An 18,352-nucleotide genomic window follows, 5' to 3' on the forward strand; every position below is an offset into this window, starting at 1 on the left:
GGTAAGCTTGCTGCTGGGGTCTGGCCTATTGGGACTGGGTGAGTCCTCCCGTGGTCCCTCCCCAGCTGGCCAACCTCCCGTGGTCCCTCCTGGGCCGGATTGTGAGAGGGCAGAGGCCCCCACTGGTGCAACAGGCCTCTAGTCTAAACATAACTATAAAGAAAATAAACATGTTTTAAAAGGATAATAGGACTTATTGTAAGAGCTTATATGATAGACAGTTGCGTAATAAAACAGTATGTACTTCAACCCCAAATTCCATGTTCTGCTATTTTTGCACAGTGTTTATAAGTTGTCTAAGGCACAATGACAATGATGCCAAACCCAAATTCATGCCAAGTCTATCTTTTCATTTTCCACTGCCACTACCCTAGCTCAGGTCTGCCCTACCAAAATAACAGTGTCCTCCATGTTTCATCTGTCCACTTTGTCCAGGATCCATTCTGTTCACTTTATCATACCGATCTTAACATCATGTTTTCTTTGCCATTCTCCAACATGAAAACCAATGGACAACTGAATAAAGTCTAAACTCCTTATTTGAACACCCAAGGATCTTCTATAGTTAATAAAGCATAAAATGACCAAAAAGGGGGCTAGGAATTAGGTGAACAAATTTATCCATTACTAATTGTGTTATCTGACCTCTAAGCCTTCTTGTTTATCCATAGCAGTGATTTTTTAAAATATATTTTTATTGATTTCTGAGAGGAAGGGATATATATATATATATATATATATATATATATATATATATATATATATATATATATATATCAATGATGAGAGAGAATCATTGACCGGCTGCCTCCTGTATGCCCCACATTGGAGATTGAGCTCGCAGTTTTTGAATAAGACTGTAGATTATTTTTGCATGTAATTAATAGAGATTATACACCTAAATGCAAATATAATTTAAAGAGCTAAGACTTGACATAGATATTTAACTGACTCCAACCTAATTAATTCAAATTAATAGAAGTTTACAGTGAAAAGGGGATTTTCAAGTGACTTATCAGATTCTTGTGATTACAGGTTTGTGTAAAATCTTACAAATAATATTGAAAATGACACTTTATCAGAAATTATTGGAAGAGTTTTTATTAAATACTAAAACATGACTGCATCCTTTTTCTCAATTGCAAATTTTATGAATTTTATTTCTGACCTGCATATGCCCTTTCTAATTACTCTTTCTCAAAGCTGAACTTAATAAAAAGAATAATCTAAGAATGAGTCACAAATACAAAATTAATATTTATCAACATAAAAATCCAAGCAGCCAAGTAAAAACAGAAGTTGCAAGTCTTGATGATTCTATTAATGCAAAATAATGAAAAGGCCAAACTGAGTTTGTGTAAATTTTATGACTATTGATAGATAGTATCCTTTTAAAGTCATACCACCATGTTTTCAATTAAGTCTGTCTGTAAAACACGTTAGTTTTCCCAAGACATATGCAATGTAGCCGTGCACCTGTGTGTGCCAAAATAAGCTTTTATGCTGGCATTGTGTTGAGGCCAATTATGTCAATTTTATAAGTGGCTGAATGCATTTTATTCTCCATTAACATTGGCCAAGATATATGAAACCTTAATAAGTGTCTCCCTGCCTGGAATTCCTTGCTAGCATTACTTCAGTAAGGTGAAAAAGCATGACACTGACATCGGTGCAAAAGTGGACTAATATTTTCTTTAAAGCTCTGTCAATATATTATGAATTTATTTTTCTAATCCCTACCCAACTTTCCCACTTAAAAAAAACTAGATAACTATGGAAGACCACACAAAAAATAGATGTATTCACGGAGACCCATAAAAGGTAATAAAATCTCATTTTCTGATAAAAAAAAACAAAAACCCAAAATCATTATGCACCATGTGCATGCACCTTTGTTTTCTTCTTATGTTTGGGAAGACTGTATTTATTATTAAATAACAGATTCCCTTCAGAAATGCCCTTTCTGAAAACTGTTTCCTTTATATTCCTCTAGGACACAGATAAATTATTTCTACTATTATATCTGGTTCATGAAATCTTAAAGTTAGGAGGAGATGGCTGCTTAAATGGGTGCACCAATAAGTACCAAGGACAGTCAACTAGATTACAAGGACTCCATCATCTTGTTTTAATCAAAGTAAGGAAATTGTTCCTCAGAGCCATTTGGGACTGGAAACCACACATTCACATCTTAAACCATTAGAATCAGATTCACAGAGTCAGAATCACAAACTGGTTTTAGAACACACTCTAATTCAATAAATAATAAACTAAATGGCTTGTCCTAGAGGAGAAGTTGCCATCACTGAACTACTGTCAATACAACATGAATTTTGAGTTCACAGCAGGCATTTGAGGGTCTTCAAGCAAATATTTCTCTGGAGATTTAAGTCACCCTTTCACTGCAAAACAGGAATTTGCAGTGAATTTCCATACAGTGGAAAGATTTCTTGGCATTTACAGAATCAACCAGGAAAAGACTGTTCCCCTGCAATAGTTCATTTCACATTGACTTTTGCCTTAGAGAAGCCACACTGAAAGGTTCAGGAAACAACATTCAACAAATGACTATTTCCTCTAAATTGAATGACTGTAATTTAATCATATGTGGTACAAAAACACAATTTTATAACTCCTTAGATATTTCGTTTTTATTTAATTCATTATTTCTGTGAAGTTGGATGTCATTCTTATCTTTGTTCTTATATAGGTAAGGTATTTTATTCCTCTGGTTTCTTTCAGGATTTTTTTTTCTTTATCTTGGATTTTCTGTCATTTGAAAATGACACCCCTGCGTGTATGTTTTTGAGGCATTTATCCTGCATGGTGTTCTTGGAACAGGCTAAGGGCTTGGAAACCAGGCCAAGGACCACGGGAGGTCTCTCACCATCGGGAGCTGGTCAGGCTCGCCTAGAGGAGAGGCAGTAAAATGCCTCCAGTGCCATACACAGTACATGCCTCCTTGCAAAGAAGCCCAGACGAGCAGCAGCAAGTGCTTCTCATGTCATACAAACACGCTTGATTCCTGTCTTAGGTGAGACAATGGGGATTGCTGAGGCTGGGGCTGGGACTCCGAACAGCAAAATTCCTGGCAGTGCTGCAAATAAGAGTCCAGGCCTCAGCCCCGAGAAACCCCAGTCCAGGCAGCAAGTGGGATCCCCAGTACTCACCCAAGGAGTCCCCTGCTTACATCCCCTTCCTGGTCGCCAGAATATGTAACCAGACAATCAATGGGTCCATGCTGCCTGTCACTACTTGAGCCAATTAAGCAGAGACAGGATTGAATCACATATGAGCGTTTATTTCAATATTGCTGGCAGTATGGGAGAGCAGCAGGTCGTCCACAGAAATCTGCTCTGCACCCACCATAAGATGGAAGCCATACAACACACATCTTAATATTAAATTTTCATTTAATACATCTATAATAATAAAAGCATAATATGCTAATTACACCGGACATCCTTCCGGACAAAGCAGGGGCTGCGAGGGAAGCCAGTGCCGGCAACCAGGGGAAGGAAGGTGTACTCTTGCACGAATTTTGTGCATCAGGCCTCTAGTATTATATATAATTCTTTGCTTAACTTTTTTTGTCTATACTTTTGAGATTAGGACAAAGGTCTTCAAATGTGGGTCTACTGATTGACATTCCACTTGGAGCCCTCTTTAAATATGCATTGCTCTGATTTCCAGTTTCAGTTACTTTAAAGTAAAACGAGAAGCAACCCAGGCAGTATAGAAACCTGTTTTCTTTCTTTTTCCCTATTTTCCCAGTTGTTTTTAGTGATTCACATTTGAGCCTTTATAAAGCATTGTATTAAGTTCCTGCAATCACTTCACCAGTTTATGAAATATTTAAATCACATACTTAGAAATGAAAATAGCAAAAAGAGGCATGGGAAGAACATAACCAATGCTAAGCATACAACTCAATTTATGGGCACAAATTGCAAGTAACTACAGGGTAGACTACTATGCATGAGTGTGTCCACACCCTGGGAATCAGTATGTTGTAGAGAGAAGAGAGATTTCTGGTTCATATACCAGTGATGCTCTATTAAGAGAGCTTTTATAATAATTTCATGCAAGATACCATCCAATCTTAAAGCATAGTAGCCACTCTGTCACTTTAAAGTGACTTTAAATATCACTGAATTGCTTAACTTTGATTATTTTAAACTTAATTCTAGAGGGATATATTATCTTTCTTATTTGGAAGTTCTAAGAAACACATCACTCTTAATGCTCTATGTATTGGCAACAAACGCAGTAATGCAAATTAGCTAAAGGGTACTTAATTCATAACACCTATTGTACTAAGTAGAAAGCCATTTATGATTAATTGGACATATGAATTGTTTATTTGAGGATAGAGCTGATTTAAGGAAAAGTTTTTTCTCATTATAGAAGATAAGCATGCCCCCTTGCTATCTTATTAATTATGAATTTGCAGATAAATCCTCCTTTAATAGTTCAAGGTAGTGGCATTCTACCCCCATTCAAATTCATGCTAATTCTAAATTAACATATTCCAAGTAAGTGAGGCCAATCACATCAGCAAATGAATTGTTTTGTAATGGTAGCTCTCAAAGAGAAAAAAACGAACTATAACAAATAGAGCACAACTCCTTTCTTGACCTCAGGTAAACACCAATGAGCATGCAAGCAGGGACCAGCAGCAGAACAATAGCCCATAGCTGCAACACAAACAAACCTTTGATACTAGATTTGAAAATCTCATCTAATTAGGTCAATTGGTTATAGCGCAGTACTAATTTGACCCAGCCAGACACTAGATCCTAACATGTGCCACTCAGTTGTGACCCATGTCCTCAGATTAAAGCCTAAACCCTCCACCATCTGGCAACTGAAGTTAGGTCCACTGAAAACCCAGGGAAAGGCTGCCTCTGGCTCACTTCAGGCCTATGCTATTCTACCTCACCCAGCCCCCAGGTCCAGCAACAACAACAAAACTTCAAAAAAACCCAACCGATCTCACCTCAATGACTACTCTCTCTATGCCCAATGATGAGACACAGATAGTCATGTGATATTTTCTGAAAACGCATTGTAACTTTAGAAGAGAGAAAAGTCATTACTGCTACTGAGAATACCAGCTCTGCCTCGAAGACAGGTTATTTCTTCTCATTATTACCCAGGTTAAGCTTCCAACTCCTGGGCTTATTTCTGACTCTTCTTCTCCACCTTCTGGTTTTCTTACAGTTCCAAACACTTGAAAAATCAATAGCTGTGAGAAGAACTACCACAAATGAATACCTGATTAAAATTAGGAAGAGTGGAACAGAAGAGCCTATTGCATAAACCTCATAGAGAAAAAAGGGAAGAAAATGAAATAGTTTTCCTTCTCTATCATTTCCAGTTCCCTCTAACATCTTAACAACTGAAAAAGATCAACCTATTATAGTTATTTTCTATATTCTACTCCCCAGAGATGATGTATTCTTTCAAATGTATAATATTATATTAAAACTAGAAGCCCAGTGCACGAATTCATGCACAGGTGGGGTCCCTCTGGGTGGCCTGCAGGGACTGGGCCAAAACCCACAGTCCAACGCTGCCTGCAGCTCTTACCTGGTGCTCCCACTCATCCTGGCTTCACTGTGCCTGCCACGGGCTCGCACCCAATTAGTCCCGATCAGGAGAAGCTCCCGCTGCCACAGCAGTGCTAGCCAGCCATGAGCCCAGCATCTGGCGCCCTCCCAAGGGGAGTGGCCTGCGGGATCGGGCTGAAACCGGCTCCTGGACATCCCCTGAGGGGTCCCGGATTGCGAGAGGGTGCAGATAAGGCTGAGGGACCCCACTGGTGCAAGATCAGGCATGGGAAGGGCGGTGGGAGGGCTCCAGGGCATGTCTGGCCCATCTCACTCAGTCCTGATCAGCCGGACCCCAGCAGCAAGCTAACCTACTGGTCGGAGCATCTGCCCCCTGGTGGTCAGTGCACGTCATAGTGACTGGTCAACCAGTTGACTGTCTGCCCCCTGGTGGTCAGTGCACATCATAGCGAGTGGTTGAGCAGCCTTAACATATCATTAGCATATTATACTTTGATTGGTTGTTCGGTTGTTCTGCCGTTTGGTCTATTTGCATATTACCCTTTTATTACACAGGAAAAATATTTAAACATAAAATTATAGAATGGTTATTTCTATAGATCAGAACAAATGTTATGTTTTGTTATAGTTTCGTCTATGTATTGTTTTCAAAAATTCTTAAGCCTGGCCCATGTTGCTTAGTGGTTGAGCATCAGCCTATGAACCAGGAGGTCACAGTTTGATTCCCAGTCAGGGTGCATGGTCAGGTTACTGGCTCAATCAGGCAGCCAATCAATGATTCTCTCTCATCATTGATGTTTCTATCTCTGTTTCTCCCTTCCTCTCTGAAATCAATAAAAATACTTTTTAAAAAAAACTTTTAAATGTGCATTAATTATGTGAATAATAATCTCTTGATATGGGCCCTCATCTGCCTCCATCCTCTCATGAAAAAGCTAACACAGTTGGCCATATTGTGTTCTATTTAGGAGATAGATGAAATATAATAAAATAAAAAAGTTTAAAATTAAAACATTAGAAGAAAAATAAAAATGATTTATATATTACATATATATAATATATATGCAATCATTAAATATTTCAAATCATTTGTTAAAACTTATATATTTTACTAAATTATTGATGACCATATCATCAAAAACTATAAAATGGCAACACATTAGGATAAAAGAAATTTAAATTGTTCCCAGCTATATCTTAAACCAAAAATAATCTTAAGTCAAATAAGTTTCTTAAAGAGTTGACTTGTTTTAACTGCACAAATGCTTTTGGGAAAATTAATGCCAAATGCTTATGCATTCGTTTTCTTTTGCTACATAACTGATCATGACAAATTGGGTGGCTTGAAACATCACAAACTTATTATCTCATAATTCCTGTGGGTCGGAATTCCAGCACATTTCAAATGGGCCCTCTGCTCAGGTTCTCATGAAGTTGAAATCAAGATGTCAGCCAATTGCGTTTTTACTTGGAAGCTCAACTAGGAAAAGACCCACTTCCAAGCTCCCTTGTGTTGCTGGCAGAATTAAGTCCCTTGTGTTTGTAGGACTTGGGTCCCCACTGTTTTGCTAGCGGTGGCAAAGCATGCTCTCAGCAACGTCAGCTCTAACACACGGCCCCCCCATCTCAACAACAGAGAATCTTCTTGGCATTGAATCCATCTCAGGCTTTGAAACCCTCACTTATTCTGCCTGGAGCCAGGAAGAAAGCTCTTTTAAAAGGCTAGTGTGACTAAGTCAGGCTCACCTGAAAGATCCCCTTTCTTAAAGCTAATGGTTCCTACCAGACAGCATGACAGAAAGACAGGAGTCATAGCTCATCATATTCACAGGTTCCACCTACACCCAAGGGGGAGGGGATTATCCAAGCATGAGAGTCATTGGGGAGTTATTGTAGAATCCTGCTTACCACAAAGTATAAAACCATGGGGAAGACCCTTAATGGCAGAGACAGACACGTGGATATAAAATCAAAGTAACAACAAGAAACAACTTGGGATGAGATTTAGAATATTGCCTTAAAGAATAAACTCAATGTGTTAAGAAATTTTTGAATTGATATTCACTTTACTTTGAAGGTCTGTGCTTGAATAAGTCTTCTATATAGACTTCTCTACTTGGGTTTTTAGAAAGATTTCTTTTGGAAGTCTTTGCAGTTGTTGATGTAGTAACAACTAAGAGGTCAACAATTATTTCTCCTGATCCATATATGTTCTTTTTAAGTGCCTTTAAATCTATTCTTTCTTAAGTTTCATAGAATCTTATTTTTAATATTTTCTTTGAATTAATGAAGACATATCTGTACAGCTGATTCAATTACACAGCAACATCAAGCTGTTGGATTATATTGATTTACTGCTTAATTTGATTTTAATACCTGTATAACATTTATTTATAACTACTAGAGGCCTGGTGCACGAAATTCGTGCACAGGGGGTAGGGGGTGCCCCTCAGCCCAGCCTGCACCCTCTCCAATCTGGGACCCCTCGAGGGATGTATGACTGCCCGTTTAGGCCCGATCCCACCCTGATCCCGGTGGGATCGGGCCAAAATGGGCAGTCGGATATCCCTCTCACAATCCAGGAATGCTGGCTCCCAACCGCTTGCCTGCCTGCCTGACTTATTGCCCCTAACCATTTCCCTGCCAGCCTGATCAATGCCTAACTGCCCTCCACTGCCGACCTGGTTGCTCCTAACTGCCCTCCCCTGCTGGCCATCTGGTGATGGCCATCTTGTGTGTTGGAGTGATGGTCAATTTGCATATTACTCTTTTATTAGATAGGATAGTTCAAACATCATAGTGAGTCAATGGAACTATTTAACTTTTATTCTTTAATCATCTGATTTATATTTTGCAACATAAACCACTGAGAGACATCTATTCTCTACGTATAAGAAGACTTAAATTGTGACATACCTGCTTTAACACTCTTAGTAGCTGCCACTCCCTACATAATGAAGTCCAAACTTTGTAACATGGCAGAAAAGAGTTCCCGTCATTTTTTCCCAGCCTAATTTTCCAACCTCATTTCCCACTGTACCCTACACATCAGCTCTTAACTGGGCACCTTTCCCTGAATATGCCTTTGATGAAATCTCTTTCCTCGTACCAACACCAAGTGCATATAATTCTCTTATGGATGTCACAGATTGGTATGGCTTAGATCTTATTTCAATATTGTGCAGAAGTACAGAGACACCCCTTGTAATAGAGGAGATAATATTTAGCTGAAGTGTAAGGTCTTAACCACAATGTTCTACTGTGAAGCAATATTTTACTATGGATTAGAAGAATTGTCTCCAAATTCGTATATGTATACCCCAAAGAGTACATGAGATGACCTATTGAATAAGTCAGTGATGGCGAACCTTTTGAGCTCAGCGTGTCAGCATTTTGAAAAACCCTAACTTAACTCTGGTGCCATGTCACATATAGACATTTTTTGGTATTTGCAACCACAGTAAAACAAAGACTTATATTTTTGATATTTATTTTATATATTTAAATGCCATTTAACAAAGAAAAATCAACCAAAAAACTGAGTTCGCGTGTCACCTCTGACACGTGTGTCACAGGTTCGCCATCACTAGAATAAGTAAATACAAAAATGTATATTTATATGTATTTTAATATCAGCCCTAAATATTTATTCATTTATTTTAACTTTATTTTTATTGTTGACACTATTACAGATGTCCCAGGTTCCCCCTTTTACCCGCCTCCACCCATCCCTCACCCCCACTTCCCTCTACCATCACCACACTGTTGTCTGTGTCTATGAGTTATGCATGTATGTTCTTTGGCTAATCCCTTTGCCTTCTTTCATCAGTTCCATCCCCTCCCCCACTCTGATAGCTGTCAGTCTGTTCCAAGTATCCATGCCTCTGTTTCTATTTTTTCATCAGTTTTTTTGTTCATTAGTTTCCATGTATAAGTGAGATCATATGGTACGTGTCTTTCTCTGATTGGCTTATATCACTTAGCATAAATATCTCCAGGTCCATCTATGCTGTTGCAAAGGGTAAGAGTTTACCTAGTTAAGTTGTACTTTATGTAAAAAAGGCAAGTGAAAAATATTTTCAATTGCAGACAGATCTCAAAGAATAAAACACATTAACCGTTCCTGAGATTTTTTTTAAAAATCAGTAATGACAGCCTATCAAACAATGAATCAAATCAAAGATTCAGAAGGAAACCCAGGCCAAAGAATGGGTTAGCATTGAAATTAAAACAAAGGAAAAATAATTGTGAGAACTAAATTATATACTATAACATAAATACAAAAATACTTGACAGTAAAAACAATTATAATATACAATATGATATAATAAATATAAAAAGTACAATAAAATATAAAATAATTATACTATAATAAATGTAATACAATATTAATAGGAAGTAACAAGGAGGTAGAAAGTGAAATAGGCTTGTTCCTCATCTACCATAGGAGAAAGTCAATGATATCTATAACATTGAAATGTATAGGTAAAAATAATTCCATCTCTTAATATTTTTCTTAATCTTTTCTATTAAGTTCAGAAATAAATACTCCTGGGAAAAAGTATTTATCTACTAGCAAATTTTTGAATTTCATGTCTTTCTTTTTCTTTTGTTATATTTTGGTAATCTTTTTATTCTTCTTACTTAAATTAGCATCTAATTATCATCCAGGTTTGGAAAATTATTTCTGCCTGTCCATATTAATCTTTATATCAATCATTATATCTAATACTTTGGTATAAATCTTCAGAGAGACATCTATAATAATACTCATAGTTAGTTAATGGTGGTTAGATCTAGGTAGGCGATTTAATATGACTTTTCAACTTTATTTCCTTTTCACTTAGATTTTTTATATAATGGGAATATACCAGATTTACAAAGTCATTTTTATTTTCTAAAAATGAAGTAGGCAGGAAAAATAGCTGAATAGTACATACAGATATATAAGCCCGCAAGAAAAAATAGCTGGCCCTAACCAGTTTGGCTCAGTGGATAGAGTTGGCCTGCAGACTGAAAGGTCCCAGGTTTGATTCTGGTTAAGGGCATGCACCTTAGTTGCGGGCACATTCCCAGTGGGAGGTGTGCAGGAGGCAGCTGATCGATGTTTCTCTCTCATCGATGTGTCTATCCCTCTCTCTTCCTCTCTGTAAAAATCAATAAAATATGTTTTTTTAAGAAAATGCTTACTTCCTTCCCCTCCTTCCTTCTAAAAAAAAAAACAAACAAAAACAAAACAAAGAAAAGAAAAATAGCTGAATAATATAGTATTTTAACTCTTGGTTACTGTGTTTTTTTGAGTTTATAACATATACCCAATTTTCATTGTATCATTGTGTTCTTGATTTCTTAATAATATTTAAAAGAGTATCTATATTTTAGCATTTATTATGTGCTAGGCATATGCTATGTACTTATGAATTATAATTATTTATTCTTATTCAAAGCCAGTTAGACAAATATTATTACTGACATTCACAGAGAAACTGCATCTTTAAGAAACTTCCCCTAACTCCTAGCTCCAGTAAATATCAAATCTAGGATTTTAATCTTGTTCTAAAATCTATACCCTGCCATCTTTGTGTCCAAAGTATATTTTATCTTGTTATCCCAGTATTATGAAAATGCATGTAACCTAAAACGTATTAGATTCACATTCATCTCTCCTGATTAGATATAAAGAGTCTTAGCAAATACAACAGTTATTGGGGAAAAACCTTTATGCTCTCCACACAGGACTGAAGTTCATAGAACTTCTGCTGCCACATCCTTGTACTTGCTTCTTTATCTTTCCTCTATCCTACGCAGAAAGTCTGGAGCAGGCGTCCTCAAACTTTTTAAACAGGGGGCCAGTTCACTGTCCCTCAGACCATTGGAGGGCCAGACTACAGTTTAAAAAAAAACTATGAACAAATTCCTATGCACACTGCACATATCTTATTTTGAAGTAAAAAAACAAAACGGGAACAAATACAATATTTGTATTTGCATGTGGCCTGCGGGCCGTAGTTTGAGGACCCCTGGCTCTGGAGTATAAAATCCTTAAAAGTTGAATCTTAGCTGGTTCAAGAGGTTTAGAAATAATATATACGAGTGCTGAATCTTGCCCCTCATCCCAATGTGGTTACTAATAAGACAAGGAACCAATGGAAAAGTCAATAATTGGTATCAGCCCTGGCCAGTATTACTCAGTGGACAGAGCATCAGCCTGTGGACTGAAGAGTCCCAGGTTCGATTCTGGTCAGGGACCATGCCCAGGTTGGGGGCTCAATCCCCAGTAGGGGCCATGCAGGAGGCAGCCAATGATTCTCTCTCATCATTGATGTTTCTCTCTCTCCCTCTCCTTTTCTCTCTCAAATCAATAAAAAACATATTTAAAAAAAAGAATTCATATCATAGAAAATTAGTGTGAGGTAGTCTTCATATACTAGAGGCCTGGTGCATGAATCTGTGCATAGGTGGGATCCCTCAGCCTGGCTGGTGATCAGGGCCAATTGGGGGGCCAGCTGACTAGGGGGAGGGACCACAGAGCGTTGGCTGGCTGCGCCCCGCCCCCAATCGGGGCCGATGGGTGGGCCAGCCAGCTGGGGGGGGGAGAGACCGCAGGAGTTTGGCAGCTGGCTCAGGGGGAGAGACCACGGGAGGTTGGCCGGCCGTGGGAGGTTGGCTGTGGGAGTGCACTGACCACCAGGAGGCAGCTCCTGCATTGAGCGTCTGCCTCCTGGTGGTCAGTGCGCATCATAGCAACTGGTCAACCAGTTGTTCAGTCATTCAGTTGCTTAGGCTTTTATATATATATATATATGGCTTGATGCACGAGATTCGTGCACTCTGTGTGTGTGTGGGGGGGGGGGGTCCCTCAGCCTGGCCTGCACCCTCTTGCAGTCCAGAAGCCCTCAGGGGATGTCCGCCTGATGGCTTAGGCCCGCTCCCCGGGGGACAGGGCCTAAGCCATCAGTTGGACATCCTTAGTGCTGCCATCGAGGCGGGAGAGGCTCCTGCCACCCCGCTGTGCTTGTCAGAAGTGAGCCCAGCTTCTGGCTGAGCGGTGCACCCCTGTGGGAGTGCACTGACCACCAGGGGGCAGCTCCTGCATTGAACGTCTGCACCCTGGTGATCAGTGCACATCATAGCAACCAGTTGTTCTGCCATTTGGTCGATTTGCATATTAGCCTTTTATTATATAGGATAGATTAATAGGATCTGATTTCCTCCTTATATTCAGGTAAGTTATATCTGCAGCCTTTTGACCCCTAATTCTCATGCCAGACTGGTCTCTAGTAAAGGTACCCACTATTCCCTGAGAGTCTTATATAGGCACTGTGCTAGGGACTTTCCATTCACAATTTTTTCCTCAGTGCAACTCATAAGGGGCCACTAAAGTCAACTAATAACCTACATTGTTGAGAAACATACTTGGTATCTTTTGACTCCAAAGACCTAGTCTATATAGGGAGTGTCTCAAAACACTTCAAATGAAGAGAAAAATGCATCATTTATCAATAGCAATGCCCACTGTGAACATATCAGGGGATAAGCAAAATTTCCCTTATGTCTCAGTGACTACAATTACGATTTGTCTCTGTCATAGAAATAACGTCTCCTAATATATAGCTGGTGCTGCTCCTCAGCTATGTTTTCTGAAAGTTCTGTAGCATCCAGATCAAGACCTAATATATGTGATATATGTCTCAGGCATGATGTTAGGCCAGGTGGAATGTATACAGACTCTGTATGAGGCATTATTTCCTTCAATCTGATGTAGCCTCAAGAATTTATAACCAAAACCAGAGAAAACTACACAAACAAAAAGCCAGTAACTGTGCATGAACCAGTCCATGAATATTTATTCTAATCACTGTACAGCAACAATTAGTAGCATGCACAGCAAGAACAATGTGAAATCTGAGGCTACATGATTGCAGAACTGAATACATCAGCATTTTTAAATGGCATACTACAGATAATGCATTTTCCTTTCTGGATAAAAAAGTCATTTCATGTTCCCCAGTGGAATAAATAGAAGGTAAAAATACATAAAAGGTAAAAATTAGATGTAAGTGTCTGTCCCTACACATACAGGTCACGAAAGCATCACTTACGTTATTTGATTTTACAGTTTGGATATTCATCAGCCTCTATTTAAGATGGAAAAACAAATAAAAATGTGAGCTCACCAAATTTCCTACTGTCTATACCAGGGGTGGGCAAACTTTTTGACTCGAGGGCCACAATGGGTTCTTAAACTGGACCGGAGGGCCAGAACAAAAGCCTGGATGGAGTGTTTGTGTGAACTAATATAAATTCAAAGTAAACATCATTACATAGAAGGGTATGGTCTTTTTTATTTTATTTTTTTTTTTTTAGTTTTATTCATTTCAAGCGGGCTGGATCCGGCCCGCGGGCCGTAGTTTGCCCACGGCTGGTCTATACAGTGTGGTGGGCTTTTTACAAATACACAATAATGCATGAGTCTCATGACGAATGGAAAGCCTTAATGAATTTTCTGGTTATTTTCCAAATTTACTTTTCATAATACCAAGTGGTATAATGTGTTTTGGTAGTTCACATTGTATGGGTGCTGTTTCAACTAATTGCTGCCAGAAAAAAAAAAAATGTCAACCAAGATGAAAAGCTGCTAAAAACAAACTAAACTAGAACTCTCAAATCTGTAAACTAGAGTAACCATAGTAATGCTAATTTAAAATGATCACTGATTAAACATTGTTTGTAACCAGGGTCAGAAACTTGCTATTCCTTTTACAGAACTATTATGAGTTATTCATTATGCCATTCTTCTACATTTCTGGCACCTTTAGTGAAAGATCATGTAAACATAAAAGGGGCAGTATGGAAAAACCTAGATGCCATGCTCCACAAGCTGCGTGTGTGTGTGTGTGTGTGTGTGTACACGTGTGCGCTGCCTGCACATGCAAACAGGGCCCACCTAGGCCTAAAATGGCTGAGTTGCAGGACGCTGTTGCTTGGTGACCAATCAGTATCTCCTCAGCCACAAAGCAATCTAAACAGTGAGAGATATGTCCTCTCAGCTTTAGGCACGGCCAGGACAAATACTGAAGGGCATTTTCATCTTTTCCAGTACTCTACATATCTTTTATTTTACGCCAGTTGACACTTGCTTGATTTTATCATCGGTTAATTTTAGGCTTTAGGAGAAAGCATATTCTCAAAGCTACATCTATATTCTTTGGGGAACATAAGAGGTAGAACCTAGCTTCTTTCAGCTTGAAAGCTATTGTTTCAATTAACTGTGTATGGTGTGTCTACTCTCTCCTCGCACAACCAACCTCCCAGTTGCTAGCGGTCTCCCTTTCTTTCATTAACCGCAAGTAGTTAATTAGCCACAGCCTGTCCTCTCCCCTTCTCTCGTTCCCTTTTCTCAGTAGTAATGATGTCTAATTATCAACAGCAACCTCAGGTGCAGATCTCTCTCGCTGACAGCAAGCCAGCTTCAAGTAGCTAGAATGATTCCCAGTTTGGTTGAAAATACCAAATACAGCCTTTTATTCAACCCATATATGCCTTTGAAGGAAAAGAAAATATCATTTCTGATTCTCTGGTGATTGTACTCCGGCTATTAAAAAAAAAGTCAAGGTATTTCTAAGGAAGAAATAATGTGAGATGTGGGGAAACACTGGCTAAAAAGGGATCATTTTTTTAACTTGTTGAAATGACGATTGGCTGTCTCTCAGAGAAGGAGGAGCCTATAATTCTATGTCTAGAGCAGCATAAAAATTTCATAAAGAGCAATAGAAGAGTTCATGAATTAAATGCCTCTTCAACATTTCAAAACAGGCTTGAATGAAGAGCAGGGCTTTTAAATGCTCCATGGAAACTGTTACCTAAGAATATCAATTGATGGATTACATTTTCTCCCATAAATATGTGGAATCTTTACTGAAACGAAAAAAAAAAGTGTTTCTTTATTTGTAATCTGGGAGTTGTTACGCTATATTAGGTGTATTAGCAGCAATTCTTTAACAACTCTGCATTAATTTTCGAATGAAAATGTGTGTATCCGAGTATAAGAATGCTGGCTTGAATTACTGGCATCCATGTTTATCTTAGTGCCTCGGTAACCATTACAGAATTTATGTTACTTAGGATTTTTAATTAATGTTTTATACATAGCAGATATAACCAAATCTGTGCAAGTATAAACTTACTGGACCAGGTGACGCTATCAGCAGGCAACATGAAAAACAAACTTCCCAGCTAGCAATGTTTTAAAAAACATATACTATATTATTAAATAACGTTTAGGTAAATAAATCTTAAACAATTATTCTATTCATTTAATTACCTCAATATTGCCCAAAGGAAAATACAGTCCGATGTTCTCAATTCCCATTTTGTCTAACTATTTTTTTAAAATCAGGTTCTTAATGCTACTCCTCATGCAAATGAATCAAAACACTTCCTTGGCTACAGCAGACTTCTGGGCTCATCCAGATGTAAATAAACCTCTATTTTAATCCGTGGCCATCTCATCCTCATTAATTAGGAAAACAAGGCAGTAATCTCAGCATCTTCTTTAGCACCACCACATGGTAAAGAAAGCTGCATTTATAAATTTACCTCCTAGAACTTCCAGCAATAACATTAAAACAACATCACAGCAGAACTTTCATGTTTCACTTCACCTTTATTTCCACTTCTCATATAAATTCCAAAACAAATATACCTCCTTCAAACAACTACACCTAACCTCGGGAAACCAAAAATTGTTTTCCAAACCTGAAAGATTCCTCCCAGGAAGCCTTTGAGAAACCTTTCCTATGCATGTTTCCAATTTAATGTGCCCCGTTGGAGACAGAAGGATGGCTTTCAGGACCCCTCCTTTCCAGCGCCCTCCAGGAATACCGCACGGAAGCCGTTGCCGGCGGGGAGGGAGGAGAAGGAGCCATCGCCAAGCCACCCCACAGCCAGGCAAACATGCAGAGGACGCCAGACGCCCTCCCCCACCCGCCTCCAGGCCAGTACCCACCGTGGCGCGATGGAGAGAGAGGTCTCGGGGATCTCATCTGAAATCCCACTCGTTCCCATCTTCTCTCCAAGGAAATCGCTGCTGCCGCCGCCGCTGCCCGCCGCCTGGCGAGGCGGACACGCTGGGCCCCCAGCGCCAGCCCCTCGCAGCGCCCGGGCTCAGCGCGGTGCGGCCATGAGGCTAGTGCCATCCCAGACGGAGAAACCAACACCAGCCCCATTGGATGGCGCCCAGACCCATCTCTCTTTGTGGTTCACCGAGCAGCTACGCCTTTATTCGTGGAAGCGGGACGGGAGGAAGGAGATGGGGGCGGGGAGGAGTCATCCCAGAGCCTCCTCTACAACCTCAACAGTCCGGGCAGCATCCCCGGGAGCCACGGGGCGATCGGACAGCCGCGCGCCTCCCAGGCGGCTGTGTGACAATAAAGCCTGACAGTGTCGGGGAGGGGACCCCGCATTCGCGACTAGCGCCACACTCGGTCTTTGTACCAATAAGGAGACACGGTCGCCTATCGATCAGAATCGTCGGTTCTGAGCGCGCGCAGCTGGGGTGCCGGCGCGGCCTTCACGCGCCGCGGCGAAGGCGGACACGCGCCGGGCGCCCGGCAGGACCTGGGACAATGGCCCCGCACGAGGGCGCGGGACGCCGCCCGACCCCGGGCGGGAGGTTCCGGCAGCGCGTCCCGCGGCAGCGACGCCCGCGAAGGGCGGCGGGCTCCGGGCGGCGCTGCCGCTTTAAAATGAAGGACCACAAAGCCTCCGCGATGGGGGGACGAGAGTGGGGGCGACTTGGGGAGGGGGTGGAGAGGGAGGGGGCACCCGAGCCAACGGTGGCTCCCGGCTCCCCCTCTTTCCCCCCTGCCGCCCTCCCCTCCCCGCAGCGCTGCCGCCGCAGACAAATAACAGAGGAAGGCGAGGCACTCACCGTGGTCTTGACCGGCACGTAGAGCACTGGCTTGGCGCCGCCGGCGCGCGCCTCCTCGGGCTGGCCCAGCTGGAAGCCCTTGGACTTCACCCAGAATTTAAATTTCGCGTTGTCCGTGGAGCTGGACTCGGAGCCGTGGAGGAGCTGTACGATCCGCTCGTATTTCTTACGGGTCACCGTCTTGGTCTTGCCCGAGTCCCCGTAAGTCCGGAGGCACCAGTCCTGGAACTGGCGGTACATGTCGCGCTCGCTCTCCATGCTCCCCGCGCGCTTCGCACCTGTTCACCCCGGGCTCATGAAGAAGGCGGCCCCCGCCACGATGCAGGGGCCCGCGGTCCCGGCCGCCGCCGGAGCCCGTCGCGGGTGGGGGGAGGGCTGGGGAAGGGAGGAGGGTCCGGTCGGGCACCCGCAATCAATGCCCGGTGCGGCCAAGTCTCCGGTCCGTTCGCAATCGCCGCGATGCGCGGACGCCCGCCTCCTCCTCCGCGATGGATCTAAAATTGTGTGACCAGGACCATCCCAGCAGCGCCGAGCCAGAGGAGCTGGGTTTTGAATAATTAAAATCTCATTCCTTGGTTGATGACAAATCCCGATGTTGACTTCAGGTGGGCCCTCCTCGCCTCGCCCGGGTCTGTGTCCTGGGCGGGCAGGTGAGCGCGGCGCCGCCTCCCGCGTGCGCCCCTGACGCTTCCCGGCCGTGGGCCCCGCGGACCGGAGCGAGGGCTGCGCCTCCCCGGAGAACGGCCGCCCGGCCTAGCGCCTCGGAGCTCGGAGACCCCGGCCCCGGGCTTCCCTTTCTCCAGGGTCCTGTCCGCCTCGGCCTCCCCTGCGTGGGGCGTTGGGAGAC

The 18,352-nt window shown here is 41.7% G+C and overlaps 1 protein-coding gene across 3 annotated transcripts in view; it reads right to left on the reverse strand.

Moving 5' to 3' along the window:
* The window catches only part of NOL4 (nucleolar protein 4), a 219,247-nt gene extending 201,484 nt beyond the window's left edge, over positions 1-17,763 (reverse strand). For 2 of the 3 annotated variants that reach the window (XM_036323664.1, XM_036323665.1), the window contains exon 1: positions 17,506-17,763. In XM_036323664.1, the coding sequence (XP_036179557.1) occupies positions 17,506-17,763 (258 nt within the window). Of the gene's footprint in view, positions 1-16,581; positions 17,296-17,505 lie in introns of those variants that run through there. The other variant, XM_036323666.1, reaches the window with a different exon arrangement.
* Between the last annotated feature and the right edge of the window lie 589 nt (positions 17,764-18,352).

Source organism: Myotis myotis, unplaced genomic scaffold, assembly GCF_014108235.1.
Source record: "Myotis myotis isolate mMyoMyo1 unplaced genomic scaffold, mMyoMyo1.p scaffold_m19_p_9, whole genome shotgun sequence".
Taxonomy (NCBI): Eukaryota; Metazoa; Chordata; class Mammalia; order Chiroptera; family Vespertilionidae; genus Myotis; species Myotis myotis.